We start from the raw sequence: 21,038 nt of genomic DNA, 5'->3' as shown, positions 1-21,038 counted from the left end.
TAACCACTTAAAAAGCTTTTAACATTCTTTGCTGTCACCTCAGTTGTCTGAAGACCTAACTTGACCTATCCATCACCCCATTTCCTAGAGTGAAGATACAAAAAATGTGAGTGTGCTTAACAGCCTGGTGCAGTCATTACTGGACTCCAGTGTGTTGCTGGACTTTCATTTTTAGCTCTGCAGGCCAGACTCTGCCAGGACTGGAATGTAGTTTTAGGCTGGGCCTGCCTTTGAGTAAATCACAGCAGTAAAAATAAGGTTGATTTTGCTTGCATTGCCTGTGTGCAGGCGTGTGTAGGAGGCAGCTAATCCATGTGTCTCTCTCACACTGATGTTTCTCTCTCTCTCTCTCTCTCTCTGCTTTATCTAGCAAATAGTTGCATCGTGCGTTGTTCCTAAGGTCTCTCGGCATTGGTGATAGCCTTTGACATCTTTGAAAATAAAATGATGAGAAAAGTAGACTTAACTGGAGTGCATGTATATTGCAGGCGTTATTCCTAGTTTAACTCTTGAAAGCATCTCCTGGTCCTGGAGGTGATGGCTGCAGGACAAACAGCAACCAGAGATGTGGCTGATAGACCTTGACTTTGACTTCCTACTCTAACTCTCCATCTGCTGCCCTAAGACTCTCCGCTTGCACCCACAGCTGTTTTCTGCTTTCCCTTTGTCCCCCAGATGACTTCTCATTACCTGCTAAAGAGGACAAACATTTGACACTTCATGCCTTTCAAACAAAGTTTATATAGAGAAGTGTTATATATGTCAACATTTGAAGATATATGTGTATTTAAATCAGATTCCTAGAGTGTTTTAAAATCTATTGCACTTCTTAGCTTTTTACCATCAGATTGCATCAAAAATCTGAAAGATAGTCCTGGCTGGATGCTCAGTGGTTAGAGCGTCGGCCTGCGGATTGAAGGGTCCCGGGCTCAGTTCTGACCAAGGGCACGTACCTTGGTTGCAGGCTCGATCCCCGGCCCCAGTTGGGGCGTGTGCAGGAGGCAGCTAATCCATGTGTCTCTCTCACACTGATGTTTCTCTCTCTCTCTCTCTCTCTCTCTCTCTCTCTCCCTCCCCCACTGTCTCTGAAAAACAATGGAAAAAATATCCTCGGGTGAGGATTACAAATAAGTAAATAAAATCTGAAAGGTAGATTCCCCGGCCTCTAGATCATGTTTACATTAACATTTTACAGTAACAAGTTAGCTAATTTAAGTATTTATATAAATAAATGCCTTTTGAAACTCAAGCCTATCTCCTATTAAATATACTCTCTTCTGAGCTGAGTGGTTTTGAGAGGGAAGGCTATTCTGCATAAATGGATAACAGTTACCATTTATCCAACAGTTTTATGCCAGGCACAGTGCTCTGTACTGTACATGAATTTTCCTGTAATCCTCATCACAGCCCTACCAGTGGGCACCAGAGCTGTGCCCATGCAGGGGTCAGAAGAGATAAACGAGAAAGTCCAATCCATTTGTGGATTCCTCCGGGCAGGATATGGGGTGGGGCAGTGCAAGGTAGTGGAGAATGAATCTGGATTTCTAAAGAATCATTTCCTTGATTCTTTCATGTACTATCCTAAACCTGTGTTTGTTTTCCTGCTCTGAGACCTCACAGCTCATTTTTGAACCCTCAGCAGTAGATTAATTTTCACATTGAACATCTGGGCAGGGACAAACAGCACCTCTTGGTTTTCTAAGATGAGCAGAAAATGGCCTTCTGACCCCCCTACCCCCACCCCATCACCACCTTCCTCCTGTTCCTGAGGTCTCCTCTAAAAAGCATTCTGCTTTGTTTACATCTTTTTCTTTAAAGAAAAATGTAGTTGATATGCCAGATCCAGTAATTCTCAAGCTTTTCCAGAAATGTTATCTTTAGGGAGATTTATAAAAAACAAGAGGAGCCTTTGTGGTTGTATTCTGAAGGCCGGAAGAGCTTAGAAACAAGGCAGATTTCGAATGCTGAGCTTTTCCACTTTTAAGCTGTAAATAAAAGATGTGCTGTGGCTTCACTCATGTTTATGAGAAAGAAACAGTTGGAACGTTTATTTTTTCCGTCCTCGCAAAAGCATGACTGACGTGAGTCGAGAGAGAGGACTTTTTGCTGTGGGCTGACTAACAGCAGGCAGCCAGCCTCCTTGCTAGACCAGTGAATGTTACGCAGAGTTCTTCACAGTGGCATTTGTCAGAACCATTGTGTGTACTTGGATGGAGCTGTCTAAATGGCGCACCCACATGCAAACGGAGCTTGTAAAATCAGACCTGTTCACTCCTGTATTTGTAGTCAGTGAACAGACTTAGCAAAATATGTGATACAAGGTTTTGAGGACATTTGTAATAAGTTTTAGTGGTATTAGTACCATCCTTTCATTTTCTGTCTTTACATGGGTAGTTATACGTACACATGTACATAAATACACACTTACACATGTATGCTTATAAAACAGACATCAATTTAAATTCATTTTTGTCGATGTTTCTCTCTCTCCCTGTCCCTTCCTCTCTCTAAAATCAATAAAAACATGTAGAGAGAGAGGCCTCTACTCTCCTGGCGAACACGAAGGGTAAGAAGTCCTTAATCATCACTTTTCTAAGACTTCAAATTACAGTCATTCCATGGGATTTCTGAGATACCTGGAAACGCTGTACCCACCTGTGTGTTCATTTGACTTACTTCCTGTAGACTCCCCTTTACCTGGTGAACCACGGAGAGACTGGCCCAGTGAGGTGCAACCGCTGCAAAGCCTACATGTGCCCCTTCATGCAATTCATTGAGGGTGGCAGGCGCTTCCAGTGTGGGTTCTGCAGCTGCGTGAATGAAGGTAAGTGCCTCATAGGCGCCCGGACAGCTCTCTGATGAGGGAAGCGTGCAGTCTATGTGCCTCCGCCCTCTGGAAATAGGTGACAGCTCCTAGTTATGTCTCTCCATTGAGAATTGCTCAGAGGAGTGACAGGAGAGGAAAACCTCTCAGGTTTAGCATCTCCAATATGAGAGGCAAAATTTCATTTTCCTCCAGCTGAGCCTCTGTGGAAGGGAATGAGAAATAATGTTATTTCCCTACTTCTGAGTTTTACAAGAGACACAGGAGCTTCCATGTGGGGCTCATGCATGTCTGTGAGGCTCAGAGGGGCTTGAAGTCATAAAGGGAGCAGGTCCTGGTTGGTTTCTCTCCAGGGAGATTACATTTTATCTGTGTTTACTGATGATAAACCTGACAGATAGTTCCTCTTTCTGCATTCCTCTGAATCACTCTCAAATGTGAGCTCTTCAGTATTTAGGAAAAGCTGTTATAAGTGAGGGTTTTAACATGTATGTAGATTTTCCCCTCCAACATTAAACATTACTATGTGGGGCTTTCCTAGATTCCATGTACTCAAATTCATTCCCGTATGACTCACCGATGTTGAAAAAACTGCAAACTTGTTAAACGTGCTTACATTTATCATATTTATGACATCATAAATTTTTAATTCTTTGGTGTCAAATAAAGCCATACTCAGGCCTAGACATTCCCATATTCATTGACATTTAGAGTTTTCTAGAAGCTTGTGGTGATTGTGAGAACTCACGTTCTCTGTTTCCCTCTGTTCCTCATCTTTGTGGACATCCCTCCTGCACGTCATTAGATCTGACACTGCACACCCTCTGCCCGGAGCCATGTCTCCATGCTGCTGCTGCTCCTTCCCTGAGGGGAGGAGAACGGAGAGTGCAGGCATCGATTTTCGCCTGTGTTGGTGCCTCATGGCTCAGCCCCATGAGCATTTCTAGGGGAGAGCAGTGCTTGTCTCCCTGTCCCGGCCCCCACCACAGCCCATGACTTTGCCCAGCATAGAGAGCCCTGCGTCGTGAGGCTTTCTCACAGAGACCTTGGGTCAGTCTGTGGAAACGCCCTGCTGTGGGCTGGATTGGTGGGTCCCAGCTTCACCTCCAGGCCTGTGTCAATCCCCTTGGGCTGCCTCTCCTTGTTCTAGCTGTAACGTCCACTCAGTACAGACAGGATGTACCATGAGACCCTCCCTGTGGCCCTGTACCCCTCCTGCTCTTTCCAGGGAAGACCTTGCTCCTTCCTTCATCCTGGACGGAATCTGGCAGTCACCCTGTCCTATGAACCAGGTTTTAGGAACCAGTGCCATGTCACTTCCCTGTGCTATAGTTTGGGGGGAAGTCATGAGGCAGAGGAATGTTGTGGTGAATGCCCCCACCAAGCTCAGTAGCTGCTTACTCCTCACCCAGGCCCCCAGCTTTCTGAGGAGGTTGCTCAAAACCTTATCCAGGATCAGCAATTTGTGTGAACTCCCTGGACTTGCACCAGAAGTGTCCACTTAGAGCCTTCAAAGGCCAGCCCCTTCCTGGTGAAGAAACCACGGAGTTCTTGTGTCTCCACCACCAATTGCCCCCGTGAGGACCACACCTAGGAGGCTGCCATGTTCATTGTCCAATAGGGTTATTCTTATTCACACTAGGCTCAAATATTTGTCTCTACATGGAAGCCAGACTCCCTTAGCTTGACACTCACACCTGCAGTCTTCATTTCTGTTAATGAAGACAGGTTTGTTGGAGTCAGAAAGAACCCAGCAGGCATGGTCCATGGTTCCTCCTTTTCCCTCCAAAGTGTTGGGAGATGGCACAGTGGGAAGCCCATGGGGCCAGAAGGCCTGCAGGAAGACAGCTGTCACGTGGCAGTGTGTAACTCAGGGGTAACGGAATTCTGATTTATAAAACATGGCAAACAATATGAAGTGCTAACAAATATAACATTAGTTCATTGTAAGGAGAAAAATTTTCACATATTACATATGCAAATGTCTGAATGAAAAGTGAATTCTAGAAACTGTGTAGAAATTATTGTACCATATACCCTACCACAACCAGTACGGAGTCCTCTGTCTTTATCTAAGTGTCAGCAGTAGCCAGCTAAGGCCCTTAGCTCACTTAGCTCAGCTGAGACTGGCAGTTTCCCTCCTCCCGAATCTTTCCAAGATATTGACCTTTCCAAATTCAGATCCACATGTGCATATGAATCCTGTGAACCTCATCTAATGAGAAACAGCCATTAATAGTAGGACATTAGGAAAATCAAGCCTCGGGTTATTTTTAAGTCCAACCTTTGTAATCTACCTGGTAGTTCACAGCTGAAAGTAAAGAATGCTGAGCTGTTGGTTTTAAAACAAAAGGCATTCTGTGGTTTCACAAATGAAAATGTTGTTCTTTATGGAACGCTTAAAGCCAGAGCTTTGCTGGTTATTCCAAACCCTTCTACTGCCAGTGTTTAATAGCCAGCCCTATTAATCTCAAGGCTATGGAGTTTGTTTTCACAGATACCAGGCCATATTTGTGCAAGTGTTCAGTGTGTGACTCATGACTGCTCCTGGGCTGCTGGATGACCTCCAGGTCTTCGCCAGAACGAGCCTTCTTAGACATTTGAATCAAATTAAGAGTTCCTCTGCTGAGATCAGGGTGGTGCAGTCTTTCCCTAATACAGTAATCCTCTCTGCTCTGAAACCCAAGCATGCAGAGTACCATGCAGGCTCCCCGTAGCTGAAGGCATCCTTAATGAAAGGGTAATAAATATTGTAGTTCAGAGTACAGTCCAAATAACCAATGTATATTTCTCTTAGGTGTGTTGAAAATTGAAATAGTTAGAAAAGCCAGAATTCCTTTTAAAGGAGGTAATTACATAGGGACAATTAGATTTTGGTTGTGACAACTTAAGAACACCAGTGATTGCATCCTGTTTCTCTGCAGTGTCCAAGTCTTAAATGTTCCTTGTCATCAGTAACTTGTAGAAGGGTCAAGAGGATCTTTTTAGAAAACCCTCGTTCTTTCCAAGACATGCTTTTTAAATAGTGGGGCTTTAGGCTATGTTACATTCCAACTTTAAATACTTCTTTCCCCCTCATATGAACTCCTTTCCTCCCATAGTAAATTTTGAGAACTTATTACATGGTCTGTTATGAAAATAAAAGATTTCCATTCCCATTTTGTTTTCGTTAGTCCCGCCATCCTATTTCCAACATCTGGACCACGTTGGCAGAAGACTGGACCACTACGAGAAGCCGGAGCTGTCTCTAGGATCTTACGAGTACGTTGCTACTTTGGATTACTGCAGAGTAAGTGTTCCCAGGACGCCAGTGCTTATATGTGATGTCAGATCCACATGAGTCACTTTCGTGCGTGAAGAATTGACAAAGCATGTGGGTGCTGTGGGGATGCAGAAGTGCCTGAGGAGCATACCAAGTTTCTAGGCTGGTAATGTGATAAAATGGCAAACCATGCACTGCAGTGGTCCTTTGTAAAAAATGGTGCCAGACACAGAAAACAGTGATTTCACTTTGTGTCCTTACCCTGTAGAACATGCTGGGTTCTTTTTTTTTTTTTTTTTAATATATCTTTATTGATTTCAGAGAGAGGAAAGGAGAGGGAGAGAGAGAGATAGAAACATCAATGATGAGAGAGTCATTGATCGAGCCCGCAACCCGGGCATGTGCCCTGACTGGGAATCGAACCCTGATCGCCTGGATCTTAGGTCGATGCTCAACCGCTGAGCCACGCCCGGCCGGGCAATGTGCTGGGTTCTTAATGCTGCCTCTGCTCTACTTGTTTTGTCATCTCAGAAAAATTGCACTTTTAAGGCAAAAGCTCAACCAGTGTGTTCCATAGGATCATTGACGTGTTTCTGTGCCCCCCTTCTCTGTTGTCACCACGCTGAGTGAAGGCCTTCAGAATCCCCCCAGGCCCTCAGCAGCCTGGGATCCTGGCCCCGGGTTTCCTCTGCTTTGAAATGTAGCCATGAGGCTCCCCCCACTGCCTTAATCTAAAATACTAAATTCAGTGATAAGTTTCCTTATAAGACCACTAACTGTTGCACCCCTGACTACCACCTCAGCTTTGTCTTCATTTGTAGAAAACTCTCACCTCTGCTCTGAACTCCTCTCCCTTTGTATAAGGTCATCCTTCTGTTACAGCTAGATATGCCCTGCCTGGCAGACTCCTGAATACTCCCTAGCACCTGGCCCGATTTTTATTTTATGTGGGTGTGTATGTGTGTGCACACACAGCTTTCTCTCACTTCATTGTGGTTATATACTAAATCTTTCTTGTTGTGTTGTTTCCATAGAAGTTGGTCCATATCTGTTTTATCAGTTATCCCCATGGATTTTAAATCTTCTATGTCTTCCCTCTTCATAGGCTCTGATCTCCTTGGGGACAAGAATCTTGTCCCAACTAACTTTGTGGTGTCTGCCACAGCGTCTGGCACAGGGCAGGCAGCTCATCAGGGGATGTGGGATGAGTGATGAGTGAATGATGAGTCTGCAGGTGTGCAGCTATCCCCAGGAGTGGCCGTGGCACGGTGATGGTGACATCATCGTGGGTACCTTGCAGGGCCTGAAAGTTCTTCCGTAACTTGAAGTTATCTTTTTGTCATCAGTTCAGGTTTTAGCTTATATCTGAAGTACCACGTGTACACTTGAAGAAACAGATTCACTCTGACTTATTTTGTCACTCCCCAAAACGAAAGCCTCTGATTAATGCCGGGTGGTTCTCAGAAACAGCCTCTGACCAGACTTCTTTCAGAGGTGTTTGCTAGGGGACAGTCTGGTCCGTGTGCTGGGTAGAAATTACAAAGAACATTTTTCCAACTAGAAGCTTTTCCAATTGCTTGAATTTAAACATTTTTTTCAGTTACCTTAACTTTTGCATTTATTTTAGTGTTTTGTATTTTTTTTACTACAGTACATAGAACTAGTTATTAAAGGGTAATGCTTTATTAATTGAAAATATAACATTTGAACATAGTTTGGAGAACCTAAGAACATTTTTGGTACAAATGCTTTATTTCAGGGAGAAAACATGTCCTAAAGTACCAACTACTTGGGACAGTTTGCTTGTTCCTGACTCTGATTAAACGTGATAAAGCCATCGTAACTGGGTGCAGAATTTACTCACTGGCCTTTGGAACCATAGCTGTGGACATACTCTCACTGTGTCTGAGTTTCCAGTTCTCTGCCAACAAGGCCACATTATCTTGATTTTATGCTTTTTTAGTAGAAACTTAGGCAGAGTCAGATCTATTTCTGGGAACAAAAGTCTCAGTATCTTAACCTCTTTTATTTGGAAATGTCCTAGATGTCTGACTGATGGGAAGTCTCAACCAGCAGTCAAGGAACCAAATAAAAATTGTACATTTTGAAGAGTTTTTTGTAAGCTTCATCTTAGTTTATTATTCCAAATGAAGTTCATAATGAAAGATGCTGCATGTGTCTTGAAGTTTAATTATAATTTAAATGTGCATCAAGTATAATAATGAGCTGCCTTAGAGTTTGGATGATGAAAAAGAGCTTTATTTATATGTGTATTTTTAGCACTTACGAACTTGAAGAATTGCAAAATCATATTTTCCCTGTTCATTTTAGTTTATCTTAATACCAATTTTAGATATTAAGATGAACATTTATTGAACATTTACTATGTGTGATGCTCTATGCCCAGTGCTTTCTACGTTCTGTATGATTTCATTCTCACAGGGCTCCCCGTGGTGAGCACCAGCATTGTATGGGGAAACTGAGGCTTGGAGAGTTTGATAACCAGCTCGGGTCACAGTACAGAGAGCAGTGTAGCAGACCATCGAGCCCCTGGCCTCTGTCAGTGCTCTGCGGACATGTAGACAAATCTTCCCAGTATCACCACGAAGTCCCATGGAGAGAAAGACCCCACTCTGTTGCATAACTGACAGTTTTTTACTTAGAAGTTTATGGACTATATCTGCATATAAAGTGTACCTGAAGTGAGAACTCTCATTCTAAACCAACCTTTTACTTCTAAATGAAAATGTTTCTCCTCTTAGTTTTACTTCAGTTGGACATTTTTTTTGACGCCTAGCATGTCCACACACTTGGCCCTGTGCTGTGAGGGAGACCCAAATTAGCAAGATAGTGAACCTGATCTCCAGGTATTTTACTTCCCCTGTGTAGGCCTGATGAGAAAAGTGTGTAATTAGATATCAACCCAGTGTAAGTGCTGTGAACGCTGTAAGTAGAATAATCAGGGTGCCATAGGAAAGCAGACAAGTAGGAACTCAGGATTGGGAGGATCAGAGAAGGACGCAAAGGAGTGACATTTGGGCTGGCTGAGCCCTGAGCAGGGATGGACATGTGGAGACTGAACTGTGAGCAGAAGCAGTTTCATAAGTTATTAGCAACTTTCTCCACTTTCCTCAGGGCTAGGCAGGCCCTGTTGACGAGGCCGTGGGCCTAGGATGGGGCCTAGCATAATTGGACAGTATTTCCCCTTCCTCCAAAACACATTCAAATTAAAATATTTTTAAAAATACTTTGCCAAACAAAACACTTTTCTGGCCAGCTTCTTGACCCAGGCCCACTGGGCTGTGACTTCTGGGTAGGAAGTGTTTTGAAAATGGCAAGCACTTGAATTAACTGTAGGAATGTGTGTGGGAAACAATGGAAGTAAAGCTGGGTAATTGTTTGGACACACAGACTCTCCTTTTATTTTCTGCTGGGTTTGGCTGCCTGTCTTTGATCTCTTTGTTTTTTATACATCTCTGTTAAATGAGTACTGTGGGAGTCTTAAATGCCAGCCCATTGAAGAATTTGTTAATTCACTGGGCCATGAGCACAATTAAAGGTAAGGAGGGAGCGGTTTCCATCCACCCCTCCACCCTACCTCACATTTGTTCACTCGGTCACAGTACTGACACTCCATTTTGTGCCAGGCTCTGTTCTCAGCTTGAGGACTCAGTCAGTATCCCGTCCTCAGGGCAGTAGCACTGTGACACTGTGACACTGTGACGTGTATGGTGCCTCCGACAGGTTATTCTGACAGCAGTCTTCATAGTGAGAGGAGAGGGATTGGAGGCGGGAGGTGTTAGAAATTAATGTAATTGACCAAGCAAGAGACAATGAGGGCTATATAGCAATTCCTCAAAAAGTTAAAAATAGAATGATTATATGACCCAGCAATTCCACTTCTGGGTATATATCCCCCCAAAATTGAGAGCACAGTCTCAGAGAGACATTTGTGCAGCATGTTCAAAGCAGCACTATGCACAGTAGCCAGAAGTTGGAAGCACCCAGGTATCCATCGGTGGATGAATTGATAAGCAAGATGTGTTATACCCAACGATGGAATGTCAGTCAGCCTTAAAAAGGAAGGAAATTCTGACATGTGCTACAACATGGATGAATGTTAAAGGACACTGTACGAAGTGAAGTAAGCCAGTCACATACAAGACAGGTATTGTGTGAGTCTACTTATACAAAGTACCTAGAGTAGTTAAACTCATAGAGGCAGACTATAGAAATGTAGACTGGAGCTTGCCAGGGGCTGGAGATATGAGGTCATGGTACGTTATTGTGTGGTGGGTGCAGTCTCAGTTCTGCAAAATAAAAGGACTTCTGGACATGGATGGTGCTGATGGTTGTACAACAGTGCGAATGTACTTAATACCACTGAACTGCGCACTTACGTGTGGTTAAGATAGCACATTTTATGTCATGTGCATTTTACTACAATTAAAGATAATTTGAAAAGAGAGACAGTAGGGTCTAAGTTTGGGGACTGTACTGGAAGAAGCACAGAGGGCTGCACAGTGGGCAGGGTGCAGAGGGCTAGGGAGGTGACGGTTCCGCAGAGAGAATGAGATTTCAAGCCCAGAGGACCGTATGTTCCATGAGTTTCTTACAGAAGGACCAGCATAGTTGGAGAAATGCTGTGTTAACTTCTAGAACTTTGAGTGTCAAGTGTAGCAGGACCTGTATGTGGCTCTGTGCTTTGGTAGATGGGATGCTGGCCTGGAGCTCAGAAGGAACCATGATGAGAGAATTTGAGGAGTCGCCTGTGTGGAGGTGCTGGTTCAAACTGAGTATAGAATGGGATTTCTGTGATGGAGCTATGGTAAGGAGATGGAAGAGGGTGTTTTTTAGGGAAAGATGAAATGAGAAACAGAAGCAGCGGTCAGGAAAGTAGAAGAGGAACTGACAGCATGGAGCCTTGGCGGCTACACAAGTGAATGTGGTCTGCGGTGCCCAAAATTGCGGAGATAAGAGCCTCAGAAGGAGGGCTGGATTTTATTCCAAGTCTGTCAGGAAGCAGTGACCTTTAAGAGAGTGGTTTTAGTAAGTTTTGTATGGAGTTCACACATGTTGAGCTTGGCTGGGCTAAGCAAGCTGGATCTAGTGGGTAGAGCAATGGATGGAGGAAGCCAGTGGTGAAGTCATTATAGTTTCTGGGCACAAGATGACAAAGTTCTGGATGGGGAAGCGTAGGGATGGGGTAAAAGGTGAAAGATGTATCTGAAAAGGATCACCCAATGGGACTCAGTGATGGGAAGAAGGGGAATAGTTGAATTTCATGGCATGTTTTCTGGCCTTTGGGTTGGTGTGTGGTGATGTATTGATAGAGAAAGAGACTTGGGAAGAAAGTGTCATTTAGAGGAACGATGAATTAGCTCTGCACACACAGGAAATGTGACAGGAAGCTTTCTCGTGGAATGTGTTCATTGGAGACATGGAGATACTTGGCGGTGCGGGGAGTGGTAAGGGTGAGAACATACAGAGTGGTAAGGTGCCTTTGGGTTGGTCATGAAGGCGTTTTAGTTTAATTGATGGAAATGATTCTTTTCATTCGTAGTATGCATCAGTGTAAGTGTATGTATGGGTTAGATTAGATGGAATCAGGAGTGATCTCAATAATGCTCACATGAAGAGCAGTAGATTTGTTTATTTGTCTGTTGGTCTGATTTTGGATATGGCAAAGGGTGTAGTTTTCAGGTTGATGATTTTTGTTTTTTTAAAATTTTTTAAATACATAACTAAGGATTTTTTATTGATTTTAGAGAGAGGAAGGGAGAAAGAGAGAGACGTTGATCAGTTGCCTCCCGTATACACACTGACTAGGGATCAGACTGTAAACTGGGTATTGAACCCACCACCTTTTGGTGCATAAGACAATGCTCCAATCACCTGAGCCACACCGGCCAGAGCCAGGTTGATGATTTTTAAGTTCAATATAAATAAATAAATAAATAAGTAAATAAGTAAATTTATTTATTTATATTGATTAATGTGTGAGAGAGAGAGAAACATTGATTTATTGTTGCACTTATTTATGCATTCATTGGTTGATTCTTGTATTTGCCCTGACCCGGGATTAAACCCACAACCTTGGCAAATCCTGACGACCCTTTAACCAACTGACTACCTGGCTGGGGCCTTATTTTCTTCAAATGAAGGGCTTTTATTAGAAGAATGTTAGCCTTGTGATGCTTATAGAATGAATCAGTAAGATAATTTGGAGATATTATCTAATTTTATAATTGTATCAATTAAAATACAAATTTTAGAATATTTTTATCATTTCTTATAAAGTTTAAATTAGTCTTAACTCTTTTTTTTTTTTTTTTTTAAATATACCTTTATTGACTTCAGAGAGAGGAAAGGAGAGGGAGAGAGAGATAGAAACATCAATGATGAGAGAGTCATTGATCGGCTGCAGCCCGCAACCTGGGCATGTGCCCTGACCGGGAATCGAACCCCAATTGCCTGGATTCTAGGTAGATGCTCAACCGCTGAGCCACGCCCGGCTGGGCTAGTCTTAACTCTTTATTTTCTCTGTTAGTGTGAGTCACTAAAGTCGTTTGCCTGTGGCTCGATTTTCTAAATATTTTTGTAAGATCCAGTTGAAGAATCACTTCCTAAGATCTGTTTGAACACCAGCCAGTGAGCGTCTGACAGCTGCAAAACATTGATGTAGCAGCTGTTTTGTGTTAAAGTGATTATTTTAAACAGATAGAGAAAAGGCCAAGTATTTCATGTTTTATCATAAATATGTTAGAAGTAGGGAAGTATTTAACAATATACTATAATTTTAAAGAGTACACAATTATATTTTAGTATGTAAATCCCTATGTTTAAAACTGAAAAGACTTATCAAGAAAGAGATTTGAGAATATGGATATGAAGTTAATGAAGTTTTACTACAGCTTCAAAGACGAGAGCTAATTACTATGTGTTCTCATTTCTGGCACCATTTGCCTAGTTCCAGTCATACATCTCTGTATGAGGCAGTGCTGTAGGCAAGCCTGGCCACCAGACCGCACTCACCCTTGGGCACTTGGAGGAATCGGGCCTTGGGAGCTACCCAGTAGGGAGCCTTCTGCTAGCATGGTGATACTGATTCCATGGTGGCCCCCAGGTCAGCCCTGGACGATAAACAGCTTTTATCATTTTACAGCATCGGGACTGTGCTCTAGAAAATGATTTAATCCCATAGATGTCATATCCTGAGTATTAAATGAAACACCTGGTGACCTTTTAGAGCTGCTGAGTGTTTTAGTTTGATGATGAATGTATACACCTTTTAATTGTATTTCTGTGATTTGTCTGCTTCCTGTAGAACAATAAGCCTCCCAACCCACCAGCCTTCATCTTCATGATCGACGTTTCCTACAGTAACATCAAGAGTGGGCTCGTGAGGCTCATCTGTGAAGAACTGAAGACTGTGCTGGACAGACTGCCCAAGTAAGGAGCCTCTGCATTATTGCTAATTAGTGTACTGGCCAGAAGATAGGCCTGAGTGACCCTGAGCATCTTTGCCAGTGACAACATTCAGTAATTATTTATTCTTCAGATAGCACCACTCTTAGAGCCCTTAAAAAGTCAGAGTGATCATTTGTACAAAGCAAAAGAAAGAAAGTGGTAAAAAATAGTGTCATGTAAACAGTGGTCCAGATCCTTTATAAACTCCAAAGAAGATCCGTGTGGTGGGAGAAACGTGGGGAGTGTGTTGCTCATTTTCAAAAGCGTTGGTTTTCCAGTGGAAACTGGTAGTTGCTGGGTGTGGTAGAGAGTTCTCAGGGATGCCAGAAAAGGGCACTGTTGTCACCAAGGTTCCCTCTTGCCCTCTTGATGCACTGTCTGACCCCAAGGCTCATGGCTCTCCTGCCACCGCAGGGACAGTGCATGGAAGGAAAAGGGGAACGCTCTTAGCAAAGATGGCTGTTTTTTAGGGGCAGACTTGCGGCTCAGGATGGGAACTAGCGCCTAGTAAGAAACTGGGAGCAGGGCAAACACCTTCCTTCATGAGAGGAAGACGTGCTTCAGAAAATAGGCTAAGAAACCGTGTCTGTGCCAGAATCAGCATCTGCCCTCCCCGTCTCCGGGGCACAAGCATCTGTCTGGAAAGGGATGCTTAGGGGTGGGTGCCTCCTGCCCTCAGGGCTCCCAGGTCCTCAGGGTGGAGCAGAGGTGACTCTGGACTCACAGTAGCAATTTTGTTTGTATCCATGACCCCGAAGTCATAATATTCCTGAGGATGGTTTGGAGAAGCAGTGGGGATGTTTAAAAAACATTGAGGTGCTTTCAGACAGAATTCTAAACTAGGGATGAGCTGAAAGTACATGGACAATGGGCATAAGAAAGGCATGGGTCAGTGCAGGCAGTTGGGAAGTGTGGACTCCACACTGCCTTCCCGGGGCTGCTTGAGGTCTGAGTTTGAGCTTCGAGCTTGGTTAGCATGAGAGGAAAGGGTTCTAACTTCTGGGCTCTTGGCCTCTCCCACTGTTCCTTCGAGCTGGGCCATTTTCCCTGTCACTTCACCAGCCCCCTTTCCTTCAACATTGACTGCATGACGCTTATAGCTGTTGATAGAAGTTATGAAGCCCCCTCCTTCCTCAGGTATCCTGTAGCTGTGTAGCTGTTGGAACAGGTGGGCAACTCTGGCAAAGAGAAGAGAAAAAAATAATAGGGTACTGTTGGTAGTCCTCACCCTGGAAGACATCTCTTTTCTCCCTTTACCCTTTAAAACAAATTTGTTATTTTCTCCCCAAAATTTATTTGGGGCTATGTATGTGTATAACTTTATAATGTTCATGGTAAGGTTGCCCTTAATTTGAGGACTTCTTTGAACTAGAGTGGGTAATGTGCCAGATAGCCTTCGGAAGCACAGCATGTCTTGGTCAGTGTCTAAGGTATGTTCATCGCTTAGCTGATATTTAGAAAAGAGAAGGCTCCACTTTTTACTATTTAACTCTGAGTTTACATCTTTGAAATCGTAAGTTTCCTGGCTTTTCTGTCCTACTTCTCTGGAACAGGAATGAAAAGATTTGAAGTGTTTCACCTGTCTTACTGATTGAACTTGTGTTTTTTCTGATTGTATTTAATGCTGCTGTAGCTACAGCATTCAGAATGGTTGGTTTGGGGACATTCTGATTCATGTAGTTTGTAACGTCTTCAGTGTTGCTCTGTCAGAGTACTCCCATTGAAATGATCAGGATGAGTGTTGAGGGAACTGGGAATGGACCTGCAGAACAAAATGTGTTGTTCAGTGTGATGCCCCTTACACTGTGCTACACTGGGTAGGATAACATGAAGGAGTGGCCAAAGTTTTTTTTTCTGGATATGGTTTAATAGGCAGTGATACTGTTCAAAGGAAAATTTTAAGATAGTTCCCTGTTTCTCAAATTTAGAAAAATTTTTCCCATGGAAATATGTACTAATATTTTGCAATAATGTGAGATGTTCTGATGAGATGTTTTTTAAAAACAATTCAATTTTAAGTGAGTCCATGAATCCCAGGATGCTCCTTTCCCATCACTTGCAAATGTCCAAATCCAGTGGGAAAACCAATCTGGATTCTTGTCGGTTATTTTTCTTTTCTGATTTTTGCCTTAGTTGACTCTAAATTAACCATTAAAAGAAAATAATTGTCCTTCATGATCCGCTGGACGTTTTTTGCCTTATGTATCAAAGGTTTGCTGGGAAACTGGCATTAACCTGAGGTATGCTGGTTAAACTGCCCTCGCATAAAGCCTTGAAGGTTGTGTTTGCTCAAGCCCATGGTGTAACACCTCTAGCCAGGCTGATTGTTACTACACTGGAGCTGGGAGGAGGTATGTACAGTCAGATACAGTGTTTCACCATCAGGGTGATCATCATCCACAGAACCCTAACTCCCACATTTTCTGTACCCCATGGGAGCAGAGAGCACACACTTTTGGGCCTGCCCTGTATTGGTTTCTTGTCCAGGATTCATGAAATGTTAACTGAAAGGTGCTGTCTACTAAGAGGAGCCCCATGGGAATGATTCAGAGAATTTTACAGAGGAAATGCCTTCTCATTGGTGCCACAGAGGAGGAAGGATCTGTTCTTGGTCTTGAAGACTAACGTTCTAGTCAATAGGGCAGGAGGGGAATCGTGGACACAGTGCAGTGCAGTGATTCAGTGCATGGAGGTGTATAGTATGGGGCACTGGGGGTGTGCATGCGCATGCTCAGTTACAAAGGGTAAGGATTCCCATTTCTGAAAATTTTGCAAGACTCCAGAATATAAACATTTACCTCGTACTTTTGGAAGGGATTATGGGGCTCAATTTCACTGCGTACCCATTGTGTCCAGGCCACAGTGAAGAACCAATACCTGAGTTAGCAAAGGCAGGAGAGAAGAAATGAAACAGTTTCGAGTCGCCCGCTCAAACATCAGAGGAGCTGGGAAGTGCTGTGGGATCAGCAAGCTGGACCTCAGACATTTTCACATGAGTGCTTCCCTTTTCCTTTCTTTTGTGCTCCTCACTCTGTGTCATGTGAAGGGTTTAGAAACTGAGCCAACCAGGTGCATTTTCATGAAGTGCCCTAAGCAAAGTCAGCTTTACGGACACCTAAGGATCAAAACATCTCTATCTCCTGAGGCTTTCATGTAACCATGGAGCTCTGTGTTATATCCACCGCTGAAAGCCAGTAGGAGCCTCAGGAATGTCCAGGTGTGCTATTTAGCGAGGAGAGACAGACAGACACATGCACATGCACACACATGCACACACATACCTCAGTAAATGTGGAACTGGAGTCTAGACCCCTCCATTCAAAGTATACTTAGCATGGACTTGAATGGGAACATTCATGCCTTTATACTCTCAGTAGGATTAAGGCTTGTCTTGGAATTCCTCAAAAAATGTTATTTTTTGCTACAATATTGGAGCTTTTCTTGTTTTCCCATGACCATCACAATGGTCACCTGTTACCTAGTATGAATTACATCGTCAGTTTGTGCATGTGATTTATTTTATATATTTACACTGTGTATATGGTGTATGGCTCTCAAATCCACCCACTTTCTATGGAGATTCTCCTGAATGTGCAGGAGTCACATAGAGGAGCAGGTCACTTCCTGACAGGAAGAGCTGTCCCGTCTGGCATGTGCTCCCTTCTCTGGCTTCAAATGCTCCATCCATCTCAGCTGACAGTGGCTCCGAGAGGGCTTTGTTTGTAAAGAAGGAATAAGCCTAGCTTGTGTATAAAAAAATATTTGCTATGGATTGAGAATAAGTATAAGAAGAATTATGAGACTAAAGAAATACGAGAAATATTTTTTAAAATATCTATTTTATTTTTTTACTTTGAATTTTGAGAATCTTTTTCTTTATCAATTTACTTATTTCTGTACTATCCCATTCCCAACCACTGTGACTCAGTATTGTTTACATCTGGTAAACAGTGATTTAGACCAAAACTTTAAACACATCTTCCATGTGTTTTATGGAGCTCTACTTACTGAGCTCCTGAGAAAGCTCTTTCTTGTAAATAAGAAGGAACCTCACGCTTTTTGTTTCCCCCTAGGGAAGAGCAAGAAGAGACTTCTGCGGTTCGTGTTGGGTTCATCACCTATAACAAAGTCCTCCATTTCTTTAATGTCAAGAGTAATTTGGCGCAGCCTCAGATGATGGTGGTGACCGACGTGGGCGAGGTCTTTGTCCCTTTGTTGGATGGGTTTCTTGTCAACTATCAAGAGTCCCAGTCTGTGATTCACAAGTAAATATCACGTTTCATAATTTAGATACAAACTAGGTGTCTAGTTTTGCTTTGATTCAATCACACATTATTTAGTTCTGCTATTAGCAGAGGGTTTAAACACAGGGATTATGAAACTCTGTCATTTATGCTAGTGCTGCCTCTTTTTAATGTAGACCAGTCTCTGACAGAAGTAATTTAATACTCACACTCAGCCATATCAATTCCTCCTTTTTGCTGGTAAGTTCACACAAGGCTGATATTTCCTGCATGTGGATGAGTGTGTCCAGTGATAATTGTAATAATGAAAGAATTATTCGAGAATATACAGTCTAAGAGATCAGAAATGTAGTGAGTAGAAGAAATATCTACGATGAGTGTGATTCTATGAATATTCCAACCAAATCATAAATTTGGTTCCAAACTGTGCTAGGATGTGATTCCACCTTTAGGTGTTTGGGGTAAAATAGCATGTGTTACGGCTTGAAATGTGAGAGATTTGTTTCTTAAAGTTAATTACAAATATGCTGATCATTTAGAACCTTGGCTCATGCATTTCTTACAGTTTATTGGACCAGATCCCGGAGATGTTCGCCGACTCTAATGAGAATGAGACCGTCTTTGCACCTGTCATTCAGGCCGGCATGGAAGCCCTGAAGGTGAGAAGGGCCTCTTTTAATTGCTAGTAAATGCAGTTTAAAAACAAGACACACATGAAAAGGAGGTTTCAGCTGTGAAAGAATATTCTGCCCTTGTTAGCACACATGGGTTGCTAGAGGCTGTTCCAGACTCGCCCACAGACCTCAGGAGGAAGTGACCTGAGCCACGGATGGCTCCTGGTATTTACCTTCCAGGCCTGTGAGCATCCCAGCCACTGATCTGTCAGGATTTCCAGTTTAGCTCCTCCCTTTGGCTTTTATATGAACTTCATATGATCCACTTAAAAATATTTCAACAGTACCTGAACTATCAGATCTGAAGAAAAAACTCCCTTTCCCCCTCTTTCCTTGGAGCCTGTGACTGTCAGTGACAGGCAGGAGGGCTCCCAGTGCCTTGCCCCCTGCCTGGCAGGATACACTCAGAGCCTGTGTTTGTAAGGCCACGTGAGGACCATGGCCCTGCCTCTGAGCTCCTCACAGTGCCATAGGAGATGTGACTGCAACAGAAGACATGACATTATTGCTTGTTCCCAAAAAAGGGGGCAAAGAATTCCTTCAGAAAGCCCAGGACTGTCGCCAGGGAGTCACAGATGCAGATGTTCTGCACAAGCAGCCAGGATGAGCGTGCTGTCCTCTGGGGACAGGGAATAGAAACTGAGAGGACATGGAAGCTCAGTGTTTCTTCCTGTGAGTCCAAGTAGAGACGTGTTAGAGCTGCACACCCGTTTGCATTACAGCCTGCTTTCTGTCGGATGCCAAGTGAAATCTCTAGATGATCTGAGGTAATAAACTTGAAGCAGAGAGTAGGCAGGAGCTCACACAGAGCGTGTGCTTGGTTGTCACCAAGATAGAGAGGGCCTCACCGGAACATTATCCAGCGCATGCCCAGGAGTCCCAAGCTGTCCAGTAGAGGCTTCCACACCATATCCTGCAGCATGTGCTTCCTTCCGTCCACAGCGTCCAACACTGATACCCCAAATCTGTGAATTTCTGGCACTCTTCTCAGTCGGCCAAAGAACCGTGCTCTGAGTTAGCTCTTACTTCCACCATAGGCCTAAATAAACAGCATTTGGCAAAAAGCCGGAGGGAAATGGCCATAGTGGTTGTGCTTCAGATACATGACTAGGTGAGAATTTAAATTATTTTTATATATGTCTGTATTCGATTTCAAGAAGATGCATCATAACATTCTGTACACAAGTGTCCGTGGAGCCTGCGTGAAAGGCCCCAGGCCCTGGGGGTCTTGGAGAAGCACCTTTGGGGAAGTCAGGCCCCTCCTTCCTCCGGAGCTGTGGTCTGGAGAAGGCGGTAGAGACGTGAAGTGGTGCGACATAGAGGCGCCACGTCTTCCAGTGAGGGACGTAGGAGCTGAATGTTGAACATGCCCCCCAGGCCAGCCTTCCTCAGCCCGCCTTCCATCACAGGAAGAACGACGGGGTCATTCATCTAATGCTGAAGCGCAGCCACGTGTCACAGTCAGATACAGAGCATGGGACAGATGCATCGCCACGGGGTTTCCCTTTTATGCTACTGACGAAATATGTATAAGTATGTGATTAGTGAAACTATAAAACTCACAGCCGTTATGTAAGGAAAGGATAAATAGGGCTTAAAAAATATTGAAGCTTATTTTTTTATTTTTTTTGTTAATCCTGATCCGAGGATATTTTTCCATTGATTTTAGAGAGAGTAGAAGGGAGGGAGGGAGAGAGACAGAGAGAAACATTGATGTGAGAGAGGGACATCACTTGGTTACTTCCCGAATGTGCCCCCACCTGGCCGGGGTTGAACCTGGGTGGTACCTGCTCTTGACTGGGAATCGAACTCGTGACCCTTCAGTGTGCAGGCTGATGCTGTAACCACTGAGTCACACCAGCCAGGGTTGAACCTTATTTTTTTAATGGGCCCTGACTTTTACCTTAGAGTTTTGCACCATAAGTGATGTTAACAAGGCAGTTACGTGTGTTTATCATGACGGACACCTTGTACTGCAGCACTGAATTCTCTCAAGAGTATTTATATCATGACTGTTTTTCCTCTTTCATATACTATGTAACTGAGGCTTGGAGATGTTAAACAGTTTGCCTGGTGTCACTCAGCTCACAAAGTGGCTGAGACTCTAACCCGTGCCCTTCACTGCTGTGGAATCAGATCATAGTACGTCCACGAGTAGAGAATGTCTAGGGGACAGAACTTTTCACAGTGAAGTCCTGAGGTGAATCAGGTGGGCTAGGCAAAAGGAGCGGGGAGAAGATGGAATTTTTAAAAGTTTACACCTTTACTGCTACTTGAGTTAAACAAAAGATGCTTTTGTAATAATAGAAGTGATAGCAGTGAAAAAAATAGTCCTAGAATTTTAAATTTTTTAACATGTCATTATCAGTATCACTAGGAATTGTGCTTGGGTTTGGGTGTTGGAACAAATGTGCCTCACCGGACAGTGTGGCCGTGTCTTTGCTGCGCAGTGTATATGCGTGTTCCCTGCCTGTGCTGCATGTATCCTCCTGCCTCCTCATCCACGCTGCCAGCAGTAAAGGAGTCACCACTCACCACCGGCCACAGCAAACACAAGACCAGGC

The 21,038-nt window shown here is 43.6% G+C and overlaps 1 protein-coding gene across 1 annotated transcript in view; it reads left to right on the top strand.

The window, feature by feature from the left end:
- SEC24D (SEC24 homolog D, COPII coat complex component) overlaps positions 1-21,038 on the top strand; it is a 66,704-nt gene that overhangs the window by 31,219 nt on the left and 14,447 nt on the right. The window contains exons 9-13 of the mRNA XM_081137529.1: positions 2,686-2,824; positions 5,998-6,113; positions 13,414-13,538; positions 17,630-17,821; positions 18,366-18,459. Coding sequence (XP_080993655.1) covers positions 2,686-2,824; positions 5,998-6,113; positions 13,414-13,538; positions 17,630-17,821; positions 18,366-18,459 — 666 coding nt within the window. The remainder of the gene's footprint in view (positions 1-2,685; positions 2,825-5,997; positions 6,114-13,413; positions 13,539-17,629; positions 17,822-18,365; positions 18,460-21,038) is intronic.

The sequence above is a fragment of the Miniopterus schreibersii genome (genome assembly GCF_964146895.1).
Source record: "Miniopterus schreibersii genome assembly, chromosome: 4".
In the NCBI taxonomy this organism is placed as follows: domain Eukaryota; kingdom Metazoa; phylum Chordata; class Mammalia; order Chiroptera; family Miniopteridae; genus Miniopterus; species Miniopterus schreibersii.
The sequence above is the reverse complement of the archived record's forward strand: the minus strand, read 5'-3'. Positions and strand labels throughout refer to the sequence as shown.